Source organism: Mustela lutreola, chromosome 9, assembly GCF_030435805.1.
Source record: "Mustela lutreola isolate mMusLut2 chromosome 9, mMusLut2.pri, whole genome shotgun sequence".
NCBI lineage: Eukaryota > Metazoa > Chordata > Mammalia > Carnivora > Mustelidae > Mustela > Mustela lutreola.
The window spans coordinates 87,735,303-87,754,733 of record NC_081298.1 but is presented as its reverse complement, the minus strand read 5'-3'; the positions used below and the strand labels follow the sequence as shown (position 1 = coordinate 87,754,733).

The 19,431-nt window shown below is 34.9% G+C and overlaps 1 protein-coding gene across 5 annotated transcripts in view; it reads right to left on the bottom strand.

Moving 5' to 3' along the window:
• The window catches only part of AFTPH (aftiphilin), a 65,917-nt gene that overhangs the window by 12,008 nt on the left and 34,478 nt on the right, over positions 1-19,431 (bottom strand). For 3 of the 5 annotated variants that reach the window (XM_059187825.1, XM_059187824.1, XM_059187826.1), the window contains exons 3-8: positions 13,752-13,903; positions 11,886-12,012; positions 11,415-11,471; positions 8,082-8,204; positions 1,704-1,764; positions 82-165 (exon numbers count right to left, since the gene is read on the bottom strand). In XM_059187825.1, coding sequence (XP_059043808.1) covers positions 82-165; positions 1,704-1,764; positions 8,082-8,204; positions 11,415-11,471; positions 11,886-12,012; positions 13,752-13,903 — 604 coding nt within the window. The remainder of the gene's footprint in view (positions 1-81; positions 166-1,703; positions 1,765-8,081; positions 8,205-11,414; positions 11,472-11,885; positions 12,013-13,751; positions 13,904-19,431) is intronic. The other 2 variants (XM_059187827.1, XR_009357259.1) reach the window with 2 other exon arrangements.

Genomic DNA, 19,431 nt, shown 5'->3' with positions numbered 1-19,431 from the left:
TCCTTGTTTATAGGAAAGTCAAGTGATGTGGTCATGCTTTTAGTAATTAAACCAGAATTGTGGTTTTAACACTCTGCTGACCTGGGATTGTGGTGCTGCTGCTAGAGCTACTGTCATCCACGGGCCCAAAGAAATCAAGGTTCAGAAGAGTGGAACCTCCACTAGCTTGAAATTCAGTGACCGTGTTGGTAGGCAGCCACACAGAAGGTAAGCCAAGGGAGGAGGGGTTATGTGTAAAAAGGGGTAAGACACACACTTGAACATGCAGGTTATAATTAGTAGTCATTACATATTTTAAAATCAACATTAAAACAAAGTGTACAGTATTAGTTTTTCATTACTAAGGACATTTCTAAAGTAACAATTTAATAATCCAATGTACATTTTCTCATGTACAAAGTAAAAAATTTAACACTTAGTAAGGTTTTAGTTAGGAGTTCAGTTCTTTCAATCAAAACTCAAAGCCATACCAGAAAGACCAAGGGGAAAGTGTACCCGTTAAAGGGAAACAATACTTTAATCTCAGCCCAACAGTAAATTACTGTACATGCCCAAATCAGTCTTCCATGTTAGTAATGTTGGTTCTGAATTAATGATTTTTAAAAAGTGACAAAGTTGTCAGTTTCAGGACACGCACCAATACATTAACTTCATTTAAAGTAACATTCGTAAGGACTGTCACAACTGCCCTACCCTGATGTGCAACCTCAAGCTGTACTGTTCCCCTTTAACTCTGAAACAGTAATCAGAAATAGTATACAGTTTTAAAGAAGTTGTTTGTTAATAAAAAGCATGATGATTTGACTGAATATTCAAGACACCAGACAACAGCAAAAGGTGCATCCAGGCTTTCCTTCAGCACGCTTATTCAATTGGATGCTTTTCAGAAGTCCTAGGACCCCTCATCTAAGGCAAAGCTGATAGAATGACAGGTGTTTTAGACAATGGCTCAAATAACTTATGAAGTATAAGGAGTAAGAATAATTGTATTTTAGGGTCCAATTAAAATTTGTGGTGTCAACGCACTGGAAAAGTACTATTTTGTGTCATTTATTTTAAAGACCCACATTACTAGGATGTTATTCCTTTTTCAGGATTTTCTCTTAAAGCCATGAGAGAAACCAATTATTTCTGGAACTACCTACTAGTATTTTGAGATAAGTTTTAGAAAAGGATCATGAAAATCATTCATTTTCCATTTGTATAATAAGTGCACTATAAAATATTATTAAATCTGAAAACTACTTTTAGTCAGTAAATATGGATCTATTTGCACATTGTTTTTGGTTATATAATTGTGCTTTGTGCTTTTTTTAAGCAGCCTCTAGCCACAAGACTTTGCATCCAAGAAAATTCCATAAATTAAAACTATAGAAACAAATTTCAAGTAAACTGGTCCTACCTAAAATATCATTTCACCTACTTAGATACTTGTAAAAAATAAAGATGCTTTTTTTTTGACTTAAGATAAATTAAAATTTTACCTAGCTATTGCTACCTACTTATGGACATTATTACTGTTAATAATAGTAACAGCTTTTTTTTTGAGCAATTACTATTCAGAAAGAAAGCCTGAATTTCCAAAGATAAGAATAAGAAGTTATGTTCAAACAAAAAAGGAAATCAGCAGAGAGAAGTTTGTCTGAACTTTGTAGCTTTCTTAACTCTAGCTCTGGTGCTAGAGGCTCTACGGAGAGACGTACCATCTAAAGGGTTAGTAAGGCCACTGCTACTCCAGTCAAACTGGACGGGTGGTAGAGACTCCTAGAGTTGGAAACCAAAAAATCAAAATTAATCAGTACAGGCTGTAGCAACATAAAGAATTCTTAAAAAAACAAAACAAAACAAAAAACCAAAAAACCCCCCAAAAACTATTATAGCAAGATCATTAGGCAATAAAGTACCTAAAGACAAAATAGGGATAATTTACAATTTCAGAAGGTTACCTAAAAATATGAACACAAACTGAAACTGAAAAACTGACAAACAATATAGCTTATTGATATCAAAAAACTATCTTTGAGAAATGGAATTCACTTTACATTTTCAGATTTTTATGGACTGATTCTATATCAAGATTTCCAACTATTCTCAAGTTATGATTTAAACTATTGGCTAGATTATAATTCAAATATTTTTAAAAAATCAGACTTTTATCACTAAAGAGTGATCTACTCTATATTAAATGACTAGCCACTTAAAATTTCTCCGTGGACAGTCTAATGGAATAGATAAGGTACCACACTGAAAATAAGATTTGAGTTATTCAAGACCAGGTAATTGCTAAATAACTAGTTGCATGACCATGTGTAGCTTAACTTAGTTGGTCTCTTTGAAAATAAAACGAGAAGGTTTAAAAGACCAAGACCAAGGTCTCTGGTTCTTCACAATTTCCCAAATTACAAAGAAAATTATGGGCCAGTAAATAGGAACTAAATTTAAAATTTAAAAAAATTTAAATCAACTTCTTTAGCAATTACTTATAATCAGTATCAGAACTTAGTTTTTAAAATAATGTACTTAAAAAGTATACTCAGAGCTCATTTGAATATTCTAGGTTTTTAAATTTTGTTGACTGCCAGACACATAAGGATAAATTGAGCAAACGATACATATAAGATGGAAAATACAAAACATTTAAAAAATGACCATTACTTTAAGAACAATCTTAATAAGAAAAATTTGGAATTCTTGATTTTCTTTCTTTTTTTATTTTAGGGTGGTGCTGACAACACTGAAATAGCCTGTGCTCTGACAGACTCTCAATACCAACATGTTGCTGCTGTCTTCTTTTTTTTCTGGTATCGCTTACCACTATGCTTTATTTTAAGGTAGGTACTATTAAAACTTTACATTCATTTTTTTGGTGTGTAGATAAAGACTTGTTCCCTGTAGGAAAGGAGCATGAATTGGTATTTTTTGAAGTCTAATCCCATGACATTATAATATAGTTGTCTTGATAACTGGGATACCAATGACAGGCATGTTACTTTTATGCATTCAGTTTTCCTAAATCAGGTCAGGCCTGGAGGTTGAAGAGGGAGGTATAAACAAAGCAAAATCCTCACATTAGTGGTTGCCAGGGCATTAGGGATAGTTGGGGATGGAGACAGCTGTTAAGACAGTTCTTTATGGTGGTGAAGAGTCATGTATCTTGCTTGTGGTGGTGGTTACACAAATCTATCCACATGATAAAATGACACAGAGCTATATACACATTGTAATCAAGTCATATCCCTTGTTTTGATATTATGCTATAATTAATTTAAGATGTAATTAAGGGGAGAAACTAGTGAAGACTACAAAGTATCTCCTCTGTACTATCTTTGCAAGTTCCTGTGACTCTATAATTATTTCAAATAAAATCAGAAATAATGCTGGTGAAAATCTAGTTTATAACCTACCTACAAGACTAATAAACATTTAGAAAAGATCTTCTTTAGCTGATCTCAAAAACAAACAAAAATCTCTTAAGTATTCCCACAGATTCAATTACTATTATTCTCCTTAGAGATTAGTGAAACCTTCAGTCCTACTGACTGGATGGTAACACCCAGGTTTATGCAATAGCAAAATTTCTGGATAAATGGAGCAAATCTCTTTCATTAACATGTTTTACCTAAACGATGTCAAGTAGCTGGTTGCTTAGAAACATTTCATGATTTGCTGAAATTTTAGATTCTTATACAGGTGTATGGCATTTTGAAGACATAGCCAATATTATAATAATGAGGTGCTAAAACACGAATCAACATTTAATGGAAATAAGACAGAAGTAAAACAGAAGACCTGAGCAATTATAAGCTAACAAATGGCACTGGTGAGGAAGGCTACTTAAAGAGAAAGCACTGAATGAAGCATTTTAAAACAACTTCAGACTGCCTGGGTGGCTCAGTTGGTCAAGTGACTGCCTTCAGGCTCAGGTCATGATCCCGGAGTCCTGGGATCGGACCCAGGCCCACATCAGGCTCCCAGCTCCATGGGAAGTCTACTTCTCCCTCTGACCTCCCCTCTCATGCTCTCTCTCTCTCTCAAATAAATAAATAAAATATTTAAAACAACTTCAAACTGTGGTATGAATGATTACTACAGCAACTAAAAGCACTAAAGGAAGAAAAGGTCTTAATAAAAAAGAGCAAAAACACTTTATGTTAACTAACTGGAGTTTAAATAAAAACTTGAAATAAAAAAGAATGAAATGAGAAAAATTAAGTACATTTAGATTTATTCCTAAGTATTTCATAGTTTTGTTACTTTGGTAAATAATGTGCTTTTTATTTCAATTTCCAATCCTGGTTTTTAATATATATAGAAATAGAGGTTCATTTTTTAATATTGATCTGAGACCCTGAAATTTCACTAAATTCACTAACTGGCATTACTGTCGTTTTTTCTTGTAAATTCATTGGTATTTTCTGTGTAGATGATCAGATCATTTGTGAATAAAGACAAAGAATGGTTATTAAAAAAAAAAAATCCCCCCCCCCCCATGGGGACTAGAGATCACAGACTTGGGTTCTAGTCCTAGCTGTACTACTGATTAATGATTTTAGGTGTACTATTTAGCCTTTCCAAATATGTTCTTTGATGTAAAAAAGAGCACAATGCCACATAATCATTTTTTTCTTTCTTCTAACTTTAAAATTCTGATTCACAAATGAAAGAGTCACATCAAGAGGAAATTTGCTAAGTAGTGACTAGCTGGGTAACTGCTAGCCGGAGAGCTGACTACTCAGCAGTGGCTAAAGTGTGGCTAGCACACTGATCTTACCAGGGAGGTCAGTAATGGCACTGTGAGTGATGTGACCCTGAAATTCAGCGAATAAAGCTTTCTGAAAAACAAAACAACAGAAGTATCACTACTGCTTTTTGCCCAAAAGCTCTCTTTTCAGGTGAAAGTAATCCTGGAAAAAACACCAGGAGCAGTGGTTAGTAAGTCATCCAGCTCCTAAACACGAGATGTACTGGTTATTAGAGTAATGAGTATAAACTAATTTGGAAGAAATAATAAAAATCCAGTGGGTACCCAAACTGAGACAGAACAGACAGATTAGAAAACAGGCAGTCATAATGAGAATTAAACAATGATGCTAAGTTTGAAAGTCACTGTTAGTGGTGCCAATATAAAAACATAAAAGCAAGGTTTGGTGTATGGTTGACAAAACAACAAAAGAAACCAGATCTTTCTTGATACATTTTGCTGAACTTCAGCACTAAAGTCTATGGCCGTTTCCTCGAGATATTATGACTAGTGGAAAGACTTAAGAGTATTACTGCATGGCCAAAATGTAAAGTAAAAATAATATACACACTGACTGCCAAAGAATAGTGGTAAGAAATACTGCTTTATATAAAGAGAATCTTACAATTCATTTGAGATGTTTTAAAAATAATTTAACTTGACTCAGAGGTAAGGAGTCAAGCAAAGATCATATAATTTAGTGAAGGTGAGGCATCTCAGCACAAAATTCTGACATAAATACTGAAATGTTCAGTTTAATTGTATGTTAGAATGAAGACAGAGAAGAAGCTCAAGGTGATTCAGAACTAAGTTTGAATAACAACTTCCACGGGGAAATATTATTTTCATTGGCTCCCAAAAAAGCCTAAAAATGAAAGCTAGTAAGGATCATGAACTACCACAAAAAAGTACAGAATAAACTTTTTAAAAATTACACCTAGGGGCGCCTGGGTGGCTCAGTGGGTTAAGCTGCTGCCTTCGGCTCAGGTCATGGTCTCAGGGTCCTGGGATCGAGTCCCACATCGGGCTCCTTGCTCGGCAGGGAGCCTGCTTCTCCCTCTGCCTCTGCCTGCCATTCTGTCTGCCTATGCTCGCTCTCTCCCCACCCTCTCTCTGATAAATAAATAAAATATTAAAAAAAAAAAACACAAGAGAGATGTGTTCACTAAATGGAATAAAAGGATGTGATTAAGAGGTTTTTTTTAAAAATATAATTAGCAAGAGACCAAAGTTCCATGTTCCAGCAAAAAAGTAAGATATACTTAAATGCTGCTGAAAACTTCTATACTTGCCTATGACTAGGGGGACAGTAGTCCTTTGATTACAAATGTAGAGGTGGGTGTGTACATGTAAAAAGATAGCAGCAGCTAAACACCTACCATGGAGCTATGACTGACCTCCATTAAATTAATACACATTAATTTCCATTAAATGTTCCATTAAATTAACACACTTTTAAAATCATCTAGACTTCTAGTCATTTATAATTAAATTCTGTAAGAAAGGTAATAAATATGAGGTGTGACTAGAATGAAATATTATGAGATTGAATAAGCCAGCTAGGGGCAAAAATGACAGGTGAAAGCTAACTCTGATAAAATAAGCAAGTTTATGGGGCTGTAACACAGAGAAGTGCTTGGATGGGGGAGAAAAGGAGGAGGAGGTGGCGTCGGCAAGCAAAACTACCAACAAGTGGCTTCATTTTCAGTAAACAGAGCAGGCAGTTTGAACCAGGTAGTTCAAATTATTATCCTAACAACCCAGCACTGCTGGAAGAAAAACCTTGCTTAAGGCCGAAGTGAGAAGGTGCTGTGGAAGAAGTAATTTTGGAATCTGCTTATGCAGGGCACACCTGGGAGGGAAGCTGATAGCCAGAGAACAATATACCGGCAATTAAAGAAAGATAACTAAGGACAGAGACTACCTGCTGAGACTTATGTGCCCAAACCTACTTGCCTGTTGCCCAACCATCAACAAGGTCAGGCATTTTATGCCTCAGGCCTCCTTGCCCACTGTTTCAGGGCTAGTAATAAATCGACTTCAAAGGGATGTTTAAGCTATGCTCAAGTATAAACCACAGTGGCACACAGTAATATTAGATGTTCCCTGAAACACATGTGAAAGGGTAGGACTTTGCTTTGTATTATTATTTTCTAAAGCATATTCTTTAAAATACTAGTTCTTTGGGTGTCATGACTCTTTTCCTCTGGTCCCTGCAGAGACGGGTCCTGTGGCCAAGTAAATTTAAGAAATAATTAAAATTAAATAAGGTTATTCACTGCAGGATTCTCCAGAGTCCTTAACTGTGTGCTGAGAATTTCCAAGGGTGGTTAAAGAATATGATATGAAAAATTTTCCAAACTTACTTCCCCTTGGAACCCTCCTTTAGTGGAGCATCTCTGGGGATTAATGTTCAATGGAACACACATTTTGGGAAAGGCTGTCCAAATACACATTTTGTGTTAGGTAAAACTGAAGATGATATTGAAGGTAAGGAGTGACAAACATGGCAATGTTCATGTATTAATATTTTAACTTTTATTATTAACCAATAAATATCAATACAAATATTAGTGATTAATATTAATATAAATATTAATATAAAATATTAATCTTCTAAAAAACTGAGTTTTCTAATTTGATGTGGGAAGAGTAAGCAAATTTTTTCCCAGATAAAAAAGTGAGGGGGGGTGGCTTTCATAATAAACTGAAAAAAAAAATTGTGCTTAATGGTGCCAAGGTGGTAAAAGAAAGGTAAGACAGATTTTTTTCTTAATTCAAATAATGTTTTGTAAAGGCCACATCATTTTTACCTTAAGTAATATTTTTATTCAAACTCTCAAAACAATAGTTTTTGATGTAATAAACACACCTAATTTTATTACTTTACAAAATTTCCAGGCTTCCAGAAAAACACACATTAGCAGATTTGAAGAGCTGGTGTAAATGCAGTGTTTCCCAATTATTTTGAAAATCAGTACTTAACCAGATTGGTGTGTCAGTAATTATGATCATACAGTGTTCAGGCTATAAGGGATTTTTATAGACACCTGCTTCAAACTCTTCATTTTACAGGTAAGGAAATTAGGGCCTAGAAAGGTTTAAAGAACTTACCCAAAACCAGCCAGTTCTCAAATTGTGCCTTTTTTGAAAATTAAAGATAGCTTGTTTATTGTATTGCAAGGGATGTTAATAAGTAATCAAAATCATGTCCATCTCTAAATCAATTTTTAAAATATTTTAAACTAAAAGTTATATATTATGGGAAACACTGTGTCTTTCTGGACATATGTGTGTGTATACATGCATAAATGTTCAATACACGTACAGATATTTTTACCTGGAACTGGTCAGATGTACATGTGTTCATTTCTGGTGACACGGTGTTTGTCTGACCAATGGAAGCAATTTTTTCTGCAGCAGAGAGTGGTTTCAGTGGTTCCTTGGTGGGCTCTAACATACCCTGAAAAAGGCATTTAGCCATTAGAGGAAGACGGAGAGAAATCAACTCAAACTTTATGAGAAAGTCAGTCTAGCAGAAAGTAAAAAACCAAGTCATTTGGAAAGTACTAAAGACAAAGAAGAACTGGAACTATACTTAAATTTTGTTTAGAGATGATCTTCTAGTACTGTAATGGAAGATGTTTTACAATAGAACTTTTGGAATCCCAACTGTATTTGTTTGGATTTGTATAGTTATCTCTGCTACACAAAAGCATAAGCAATTTGGGATGGCGGGGGAAGGGGAGGGCAAGCACCACAGATTATATCAAGGCTCTAAGACTCCAAAAATATTGTGATGTTTCAGTCACTGAAACTGCAGAAGAGGACACCCTTTGTACCCTTTATACCATGATGGTGCTTGGAGAAGCGAGAATTCTAGAACATGCCACCTAATGTGATGATGTCTACATGCTTCAATGTAAACTTAGTATTTGATCCTATCTACACTAAAGGATGGGAGTCTTAATACTTAGCTTCTGGGATTAGCAAAGCAGAGAAACAACCATTTCAGAGGGGAAAACATGTTACATGTTCCTCTAGATGTGTTATAAATCTAACAGAAGGCATTGTGTTAGGGAAGGCATTCAGGAAGGTGGAGGTAGAAATAAAGAAGGAAAAAAAACCCACCCCAACATTCTGTATCAATACTTTACCAAACTAATAATACTAATAATAATGCGTAATCATCAGTTAATGGCCTGAAAAAAAGCTAAGCTTTAATACATTTTAAAATAATATTCAAGGTGTGTTTGGGTGGCCCAGTTGGTTAAGCGTCTGCCTTTGGCTCAGGTCATGATCCCAGGGTCCTGAGATCAAGCCCCACATCAGGCGCTCTGCTCAGCAGGGAGCCTGCTTCTCCCTCTGCCTGCCACTCTGCCTACTTGCAGTCTCTCTCTGTCAAATAAATAAAATCTTAAAAAAATAATACTCAATAAACTCTTGAATATTTATCAACCAAACTAAACTAAAGTCTTCCTTTACTGTGGGAAAAATATCAAAGCAGTTACAACAGTAAGGTCAGAATCTGTAAATTTCTAAGGACAAGTTTTCAGAACAATCCCCCTTCTCAAAAAATAGGGCAAATGCTAACTAAAGCAATTTACAGATTCAATTCTTAACAATGGCATTTGTGAAAGGCTTTACTCCAGTAGCTTGAACGAAAATAAATTACGAACTTAAGAGCTTATACATCATACAGGCTTTCTATCAAGTGCATCCTTATATAAAGACGATGCAATTCCCAGCCTTAGCCGACTTTTCTAACATGAACTACCCCTTCTATCAGTGGTTCTCAAAGTGGTCCCCAATCAGTAGTTTTTGTACCACCTGGGAACTTGTCAGTTGTGCAGCCTCACCCCTACTGTATAAGAAATTTGGGCGGGGTAGTGCCCAGCATTCTGTTTTAACACGACTTCCAAGCAGTTATGATGCATATTAAGGTCTGAGAATGAGTGACTTAAGCCATCATTTCAGGTCTTAGTCCTCCAGATGAGAACAAAAGACACTGAATACTTCATCTGTGTGAAGCACCATGGAAAAAATTCTGTTACAATTAAAATTTGAAACCAGATATGAAAAAGAGTAAGTCTCTAAGTGTAAGTTATCATAAAGATGGAGTAAGAGAGGTGTATTTACTAAAACTTTGGTATTAAAAACTTATAAAAATGGTAAAATTATTACTAATCAAGATTGTAATTAAAGTAGGAAAATAAAGCAAAAATATTAGTCTCTAACTCCTCACAAAATTCAAAGGACTGGCTAATGTGCTGAGCCTACACATAAGGATTAAGTAGGTTACTGTTCCCAATGTGCTGAATGAAAACTTGTACAAACTGAATTCATAGTTTCTACTCAGAAGTGACAGTAACACCAACAATCTCTAGAATGCTGCTACTTGAGGAAAAAAGAGATAAAAATAACCAAAAAGTTGAAGAATGTTCTCCATTATATTTACCACAACAGAAGTAAGTATAAGGATAATTATGGTGTTTTGAAAATATCAGATAAGTTACATTTATATTTATAAAGGAGCGGAAACTGATTAAAAGGCTGAAGCACTGAAAAGTTTTTGTCTTGGGCACCGGGGCAGCTCTTTGGCTCAGGTCATGATCTCGGAGTCCTGAGATGGAGCCCCATATCAGGCTCTCTGCTCAGTGGAGAGCCTATTTTCCCTCTCCCTCTGCCTACCGCTGCCTACTTGTGGTCTCTATCTCTGTCAAATAAATAAGATTTAAAAAAAAAAAAAAGTTTTTGTCTAATTCTTTAAAAGAAAACTACAAAAATAGAAACGAAGTAAAACATTCCAATTCATTATCAATAATCAGAACTTATTCAGGGGGAAAGTCTATACATTAAAGAAGGTCAAGTTTCACAGCAAATTCATTTTTGCATGCACATAAAGGGTTGTATAATTTAAATCCCATACCAAATTAGTTATTTTTTCTTAAACATGTATTTTTACCTTATTTTCAAGTTATTGATAAAAAAATATAAAAATATCTTGTCTAATAGACAGAATATTTTTTTCACCAATAACTCAAAGACATGCCAAAAACACAAACACATCTAAAGTGTGAGTCTTGATAAGGTACGGAAAGAAAATTCCTCAGTTATCCTGGACTACCTGGCCTCCCTGAAAAAACAAAACTGAACACATTTAAAAATTTAAGGGCAAAACTAAGAACCAGTTATGGGTCCTGGCTCATTTTCAATTACTATCATATGGTATTCCCAAACTTTTATATACATCCATAGCTTCACTAATGCATCATTTAAAATTTATCACAACTGGACTCAAACACACGATATCTAAGCCCTCAGGTATTTCAGCTACCACTTTTTAAAAGCAAATTTAGAAAGAAAAAAAAAAAAAAAAGGAAGAAAGAGCAAGACCTCCAAAGGTACATTTATAGTTATGAGCACCATTACTACTAGGATAAAAATAATCTTCAAACTAAAACAAAACAGAATCTTTAATTAATAAATATGGAAAAATGTCCTTAAACCAAGACTTGAAGGGATTTATGACATCAAAAAGGAAATTAATAGTTAATCATTTAATGTTCTCACACCAAGTGCCCCATAAAATACACTTTCCATGTTATGCCAGGTAAGATAATTTTACAGAATGTAGCAATGATAAATTTGCGGAGACATTTTTTGTACTTACCAATCCTGCTGCATACATGGGCACTATTACAGGCTGCTTCTTATTACCCGTGAAGAGCTACATACATGTGTTAGAGAAAAAGGACACATAGTTAGAGAATGCTATGGCATACAATGAAACAGTTAAAATATGCTTGGAATGCTTTATTATATACACTGTGAAAAATAAATGCAATAAATTATTAAATTCCCATATGGGATTATATTTTTGATCTCTTAGTCCAATCCCTTCATTTTATAAATAACAGAAAAACACTAAACGACCTTTTCTTAAAATAAGAAATACTGACTGGAGAAAAATTTAGACTTATGTTTAGAGGTTAGCATAGTCAAAATACCTGAGCATTTAAGACAACTAATAATTAATTTTTCTTAACAACTAGCTTATCGCAACTTAATCAGAAGTTGTAACAGAATTCAAAAACATGCAAAGGCCCACTAAAGGATTTCCCAAGGTATTAACAAAACTCACAATGTTTCGAGTATCTATTCCTAAGGAGCACAAAAGCTTCTTGTTGCTATGGGAGCCGCCCCACTGATATCTCAAGCCATGTGCATCGTGGATATCCTGGAGCTCGGTCCACACATCCAGCAGTTCCCTGCAAAGGTCATGACAAAGCCACCATGAATTCATCATGGATTCTAGTTTAATGTGATAGTGAAATGTTACACATTCCAATCAATCTTGGATTTAACATGAGTATACAACTACTATTTGAATAAAATCAACAACTACCACTTAGTCATTAGAGTAGCTAAGTTAAACTCATTTGGAACAATATGCCAGTAAACAAGATTTAGCCTTTTTTTTAATAATCTGTAAAACAAAAACATTTAAAAGAAGAAATCACTCAACCTTCCACCAAATTACTAGAGCCATTTAATATTGGTGCTTTTTTTCTCTTTGAATCCTGACCCACAAAAACAGCTGCAATTATAATATATAGAGAATTTTATAATCTTTCTCAGATTTTAAGCAGTTCTTCATCTACATGTATAGCTTTTTCAATAGCAGTGTAGTATTCTACTAGACAGAATGTATCATTATTTATTTGGCCACAACCATATAGTTTAAGTAAGTTGTTTTTACTGTTCAGCTCCTATTGTTAGTTTAGGCAAATATCATCCTGTATTTTATGGTGTGTTTTATTGTAGAGTTGTCTTATATCCCAAAAATGAATCTCCTGGAGAGATTCCTGGGTCTATTTGGACAACTAGCATATTTTAAAATAACACATCTAAATGGTTTTAAGATGGTAAAGCATAAACCTTTTTGTCTCCTTTTCTTCTCAGAAATCACCCTCCAGAACATCAAGAAGCAAATCATAATCTTCATCTTTAAAGAAATTAAGAGGTACTTAAAACCCTGAACCACAAGCACTGAGGTTACAAAAAGAGATGGAGAGACTTGCACAGAGGGAGAGAATGCGTCCAGAGGTGGAGAGTAATGAAATGCAAGAGAAGAGTACAGGAATAAGAATAATTCTGAAATTAAAATTAGAAAATCAATCTAGATCCTCTAACATCTAATAATTAATAGGAGTTCCAGAAAGAAAACAATCATCAAGGAATTTTCAGAATACCAATAACAAAAAATCCTAAATTATAAATTTAATGTGAGGGCAGAATAAAGTAAATATTTACCACCCCTGTACTTCATTTCTCAGGAGGCTATTAGAGGATGTGTTCCACCAAAATGGGCTATAAGTGAAGGGAAGTCCCAAGACAACATGTGTTTAAGAAGCCTAGATTGAATCCATTCCAGATTGGAATAGGAGGATGGAGGACTCAGGAAAAAAATGGAATGGCTAGCCTGACAGGTTTGATCACAAGTATTAACAGGCTGCTGGAGGGTAGGAAAAGACTTAGTAAATGAGAAAGAGAGGTGATTATATATCCAGGAAGAAGCTCTAATAGTGGACAATGAACACGATTTACATGATTATAATAATGAAAATACCAAACACCAGCTGAATGAAAAACTATGATATAAATATAATGACATACTATGTGTTGGGTAACTGAATTTAAAAAATAAAAAAATATATATAGGGACCATGAAGGGAGCAGATGTAAAGTCTAAATTCTCATCTATCATACCAGAAGTCAAAAGATAATATATAAAATTGATGAGAATATTGATCTAGAAATATTTTAAAAAGCATTCAAAAATGGAGCAGGGAGTTTTTTGAATTTTAATAGCACAATCTGACTTTTAAAAATTCACAATGTTACAAGAATATTTCAGAACCCTGATGCTTTAAGATAAGCTTCTAAGTTAAAAAAACAGTTGAAACTAACAACTAGACATGCTGTCTAAAAACTGTCTACTACTTACCCACTTTCAGCTAAGGCCTCTTTTGATTTTATTGGGAAGGTGCTTGTTTCCAGCAAGTGCTTCAGGGAAGTAACTTCTTCTTCAGTACCAGGGATAAATATTGAAGGAAAACATGCTTCGAAAATTCGCTCCAGGCGGTTTAGTAAAGCTGTCTGCATCAAAACACCCCAAAAAGTTTATTTTCATTTCTCTAATTTCAATGATGTCAGTTTTATCATCAACACACACATATACCTCTACCCCCACACCCTCTCCACTACTATTAGAGGTTAACTACCACTCAGGTAAAGGAAACACTAAGTGAAAGGAGCAAAACTTACTCACAGAACAACTGTTCTAAATGATTACATTAAGTAACCATGATGATATAGTGGTGACTAACGTAGTTAAAGGCCAAGCAACATATCTGGTACTTTATAAACATTACCTTATTTAATCTATTACAGAATTCACAAAGAAGAAATTATTACTCAATTGTACAGTGAGAAAGCAACCTCAAAGTGTGCATAATCTACCCAACGCAAAAATAAAAACAGACACATTCAGAAAAACACACAAGCAACATTCATATTCCTTCTATCACTAGATGTTCCAACTACCACTCATTTTTATGAAAAGCATTATGCTATTATAGTTGAACAGAACTTTTTTCTTGAATATAAACATCTGAATTCTAAAAGCCTTTTAGAAATATCTCTGCTGCTAATAGAAACCAAAGTAGGAAAGAATGCCTCAATCTTTACTAAGAAATTCAATAGTTCATTTAGCATTTTGATGATCTATGTTATCTTTTAAAAATTCTCTACTCTTTTATCTATGGTGTGTTTGAATGTATTTTTGAATAGAACACTGCCTTTCCTCCAAGCAAAGACGGAATATTCCTTAGAGTATTTTCACTGAAAACACTGGCATTTTGGAGTATGTTCATTAATTAAAACTTAATAAATTAGATTAATTTACATTTTTGGGGGTACTACTAGGTTGTTCTACATATGTAGCCTATGAAAACATTTATTCCCACTTTCCCAACTGTATGTCAGATACATGTAAAATATTTTCAACTTAGCTCAATTTACTACTTAAATATCAAACAAGAATACAAACTATTAAGTTAAAGATTGTTGTTAGTGTACTCCTGAAATGATACTGAGTGTACAAGAAAACGCCACATCATGGTGGTATTTCCTGCCAAGTAACAAAAATAAGTTAACGCTTGATTTCCATTGTTTAGCATAGTCAGCAAACAGGAAAATGAAAAACAAAAGGAAAAATCTTCACAAACATGTTTTCCAAACCAAAATCTCTCTTCTGAAAGCAGTATCAGAGCAAAAAACTTAACACTGAATAATTAGTCTCAGGGTACTCTTCTGCTATCTCTACAAAAGTTACTCGAACACCTTCATTATATTCCTGTGTGTGATATGGGAAAAGCTTCTCAGTATCAATTATGAAACCTACAGTAAAGAGTAGACTCAAGATCCCCAGGCTTGTGAAACCTGAGTGTGTCAAGGGGACCTGCACTTACTTGCTTCAACAGAGGGAATGGACAGACACTACTTTTAAAGGGATCAGATAACCATCTAATTGGAAACATGATGAGCCCTGGCTCCTTCTGGGCAGGGAAGGTAAACAAAAACTCACCTATGACTAAATTTTACTTCTCTGTAAATTAAAACTGAATCTCTCTCATATCCTCTTTGTTATCCTTTTAATGGGAAAGAAAAAATATTTATCAAAGGAAGGAAGAAATAACCCCAAAACACCTCAGTTAATTGGGCAATATTATACCTAACTATCAGTCTTATGTACACCAGTGAGCAAATTGTCAAATCAGTGGAATGTACATGAACAAACATCATCACATCACCTCACCTTTTCTCATACAGAATGTAAATTACATGAAAAACTTAAAAGAAAGTTCCATTTATCTTTGCGGTTAGATATTACACCCAATTGCTTCAAATATTTTGTTGAATGAAGTAGAGCAGGGATCAGCAATTCTTTCTTTTCTTTTAGCTATTCTTTTTTTTTTTTTTTTAAAGATTTTATTTATTTATTTGACAGAGAGAAATCACAAGTAGACAGAGAGGCAGGCAGAGAGGAAGGGAAGCAGGCTCCCTGCTGAGCAGAGAGCCCGACGTGGGACTCGATCCCAGGACCCTGAGATCATGGGCAGCAGCCCAACCCACTGAGCCACCCAGGTGCCCCTTAGCTATTCTTTTTAATATAGGGCCAGATAGTAAGTATTTTCAGCTTTGTGCCATCTATAAACAAATAAGTGAGGTGTGTTCCAATGAAACTTTATTTACTAAAACAGGGAGCAGGATAGATTTGTCTCATAGGCCACAGTTTGCTGACCCCTGAGGTAGAGCAATAAATAACAAAGATTCAAATATCAGAATCCACTAACTACACCACTAACAGCACCACCCACACCACAAGGAGGAACTCTTAACAATTCAAAAAGAAAGCAGCTAACAAAATTAACAAAGATTGTGATGAAAATTAAATTTCCTGACATTTTCCTTTAAAAATACAATTCCCAGCTATGCACAAGACTAATCTGATGGTAAAAAGGAATCCTCTAAAAAGTTTCTTACTAATATGTTGTTCATGATAATACATGCCAAATTTCATTTGCTACTAGTTAATTCCAGGAAGTTAAATGGCTGATTAACTATAATACTTCAATCGAGGGCTGTGGACCTAGAGAGGGGACTCAGCTTCTGGACTTATCAACTGGAAATAGCAGGGGCACTCTCACAGGGTAGGTGATGAATTACAGGATTAAATGTCTGGCACCAGTGTGTGCCTAAGAAGTAACTTTTATCACTACTATTGTTGTTATACAGATGGTACACAAAACACAGTACCCTACCAAGGAATAAAATAAATGTCAAAACTAGGTTCAAATCTCACTAGGGATGTTTCTCTACCACTATTTAGCATTCTAAATCATTATGAAAATACCTGTTTCGATCAATTTCTACCATAAGAAATTAAATAATCCAAATTTCTGCACCCTTCTTAAGATCCTCTTACTGAATTGGAAAATAAGTACCAATTTAAAAATGTCTATCATTAAGAGCCACTTATATAAATAAAACCTCTTACTGTTACTCCTTGTGGATTTTATTTTTTATGAAAAAAAAATTTTGGGTGGAGGGACGCCTGGGTGGCTCAGTGGGTTAAGCCTCTGCCTTTGGCTCAGGTCATGATCCCAGGGTACTGGGATCGAGCCCCACATCAGGCACTCTGCTTGGCAGGGAACCTGCTTCCTCCCCTCTCTCTGCCTGCCTCTTTGCCTACCGGTGATCTCTCTCTCTCTCTCTGTCAAATAAAGAAATAAAACCTTTAAAAAATTATTATTTTTTTTTTGAGAGAGAGAAAAGAGGGGGGTGCAGAGCAGAGAGAGATGGAGAATCTTAAGCAGTGCCCAGTTTAATATCTACAATAGCCTTAAACCAAATGAGTAATAAAATATTATATCAACACTAGGGTCAACAAAGTAAAGTATTATTTAAACTTGGACTTACTCTACTGTGTATAAGTGAAAAGGAACTTAATATTACCCTGCTTATAAGAATTCTTATTTCTGTATAGAGTATATCTAGCCATAAGAGGCAATCAACTCCTGGTTTTGATTAAATGGAGACACTACATACTTTTAAACTCCTTGTAGCTGATTAACTCAGAAAAAGATGTGAATTAAATAGTAATATTTATTAATATGTTACAATACATGTGGACTTGTATTAGATATAAAATTCTAAAGGACTGTATTTTATTATTTGGAATTAGAGGTAAAGTCAGACTGTGTAAATGAGTTTCCCTAGGCAGACAATGCAGTATGTATAAATCAAACAATATCAGTATAACCCTAAACAGTTCAAGAAATTGAGCACCTAAATTCAGTAAAATATCAAAAGATGTTCTCTGATGTTCTCTGCAACAGCCTGATATAGCTCATTATGTTTTTTATTTAATGCTTACACAGTGCTCACCACATGCCAGGCATTATTCTAAATGCTTTACAAATATTAACTCGAAGAACACAGAGGAACCACAGGTGGAAGGTGACAGTCATATTATTATCCCCATTTTCTAGAGGAGAAAAATGGAGCACTAAGAGGTTAACTCGCCCACAGTCAGATGAGTATTACACTCTGAATCCTAATTTAGGGAGTATAGTTTCAGAGTCTGTGTTCTTACATGCTGTATTAAAGCTGTCATCAAAGCAGTTTTTTTTTTAAAAGATTTTTATTAAAGATTTTACTTATTTATTTGACAGAGATCACAAATAGGCAGAGAAGCAGGCAGAGAGAGAGGAGGAAGCAGGGTCCCTGCTGAGCCGAGAGCCCGATGTGGGGCTCAATCCCAGGACCCTGGGATCATGACCTGAGCCGAAGGCAGAGGCTTTAACCCACTGAGCCATCCAGGAGCCCCCATCAAAGCAGTTTTAAGCTCAATCTCTAAAAATTATAGGAGCTTTGAGGGCAGGGAATGTGTCTCATTTTGAATGTCCAGTACTTAGGTTTCTGTACCAGCCGATACAGAAATGTTAGCGAGATCAGTGTGCACTAGATTTAAAATACAAAACAAAATACACTTCACTTTTATTTAAGACTGCAGGGGGCATATTTGTTCTACTTATGAAAGTATATCTTTTTATAAGCCATCTAAACCATTTTTGTACATAGGTTGGATATATTTATATAATTTAACAAGTATAAATAATAACTGAATCCCTTACATACTAGGTACTATTGCTTGATACTTACATATATTACTTTATGTATCTTTTTTAAAAAAATCCCAAAAGCTAAGTATCATTGTTTCCAATATTAGAGATGAAATGAAAGCTCAGGGAGTAAATTTTTGGTTTGTTACCAGAAAGTCAGCATTCAGGATTTGGGGGAGACTTGTAACCTGTTTGTGACTGGGGCCTACCAACTGGGAAACTCTTCATTCAATAATACGACTTGTTTGCATCAGTGGGTGAAATGAAATGGCTGCTTATATAACCTCCTACCCTAAACATGGAGATATGACAGAACTCAGAATGAGTACAAATGAAAGCTATACAGGGACAAACGTGCTCCCTCTTCTGATGGTTAATTTTTTTTTTTTTTAAAGACTTAATTTATTTGACAGACAGAGATCACGAGTAGGCAGAGAGGCAGGCAGAGAGAGAGGAAGGAAGCAGGCTCCCTGCTGAGCAGAGAGCCCGATGGGGGGCTCAATCCCACAACCCTGGGATCATGACCTGAGCCAAAGGCAGATGCTTTAACCCACTGAGCCACCCAGGTGCCCCAATAAATAAAATCAACAAACAACAACAAAAAAGAAAATCTCATTCAGTTTTCCAAAGAGGTGTATAAGACCAGCACCTATGATCCTAGACTCTGGTTCTTATGCCACTCAAATGTGTGTCTTCTTTAAAGTATCTTGTATTTTTAAGGTAGTTCCTAAGGTTCTTTCAACATATTTCTAGTTTTCTTTCTTTCTTCTGAACAAAAGTTGATTAACATTAATAGTTTTAACATTGATAGCAATAGATCTTACTCTTAAGTGGAAATTTAGAAGAAATATAAAATCCACTGGGTAATTTTATCTTCCATTTAAGAGGTTACTTTATGCCTTGCCACCATTAAATATTAAGTAAGATATCAAGTACAAT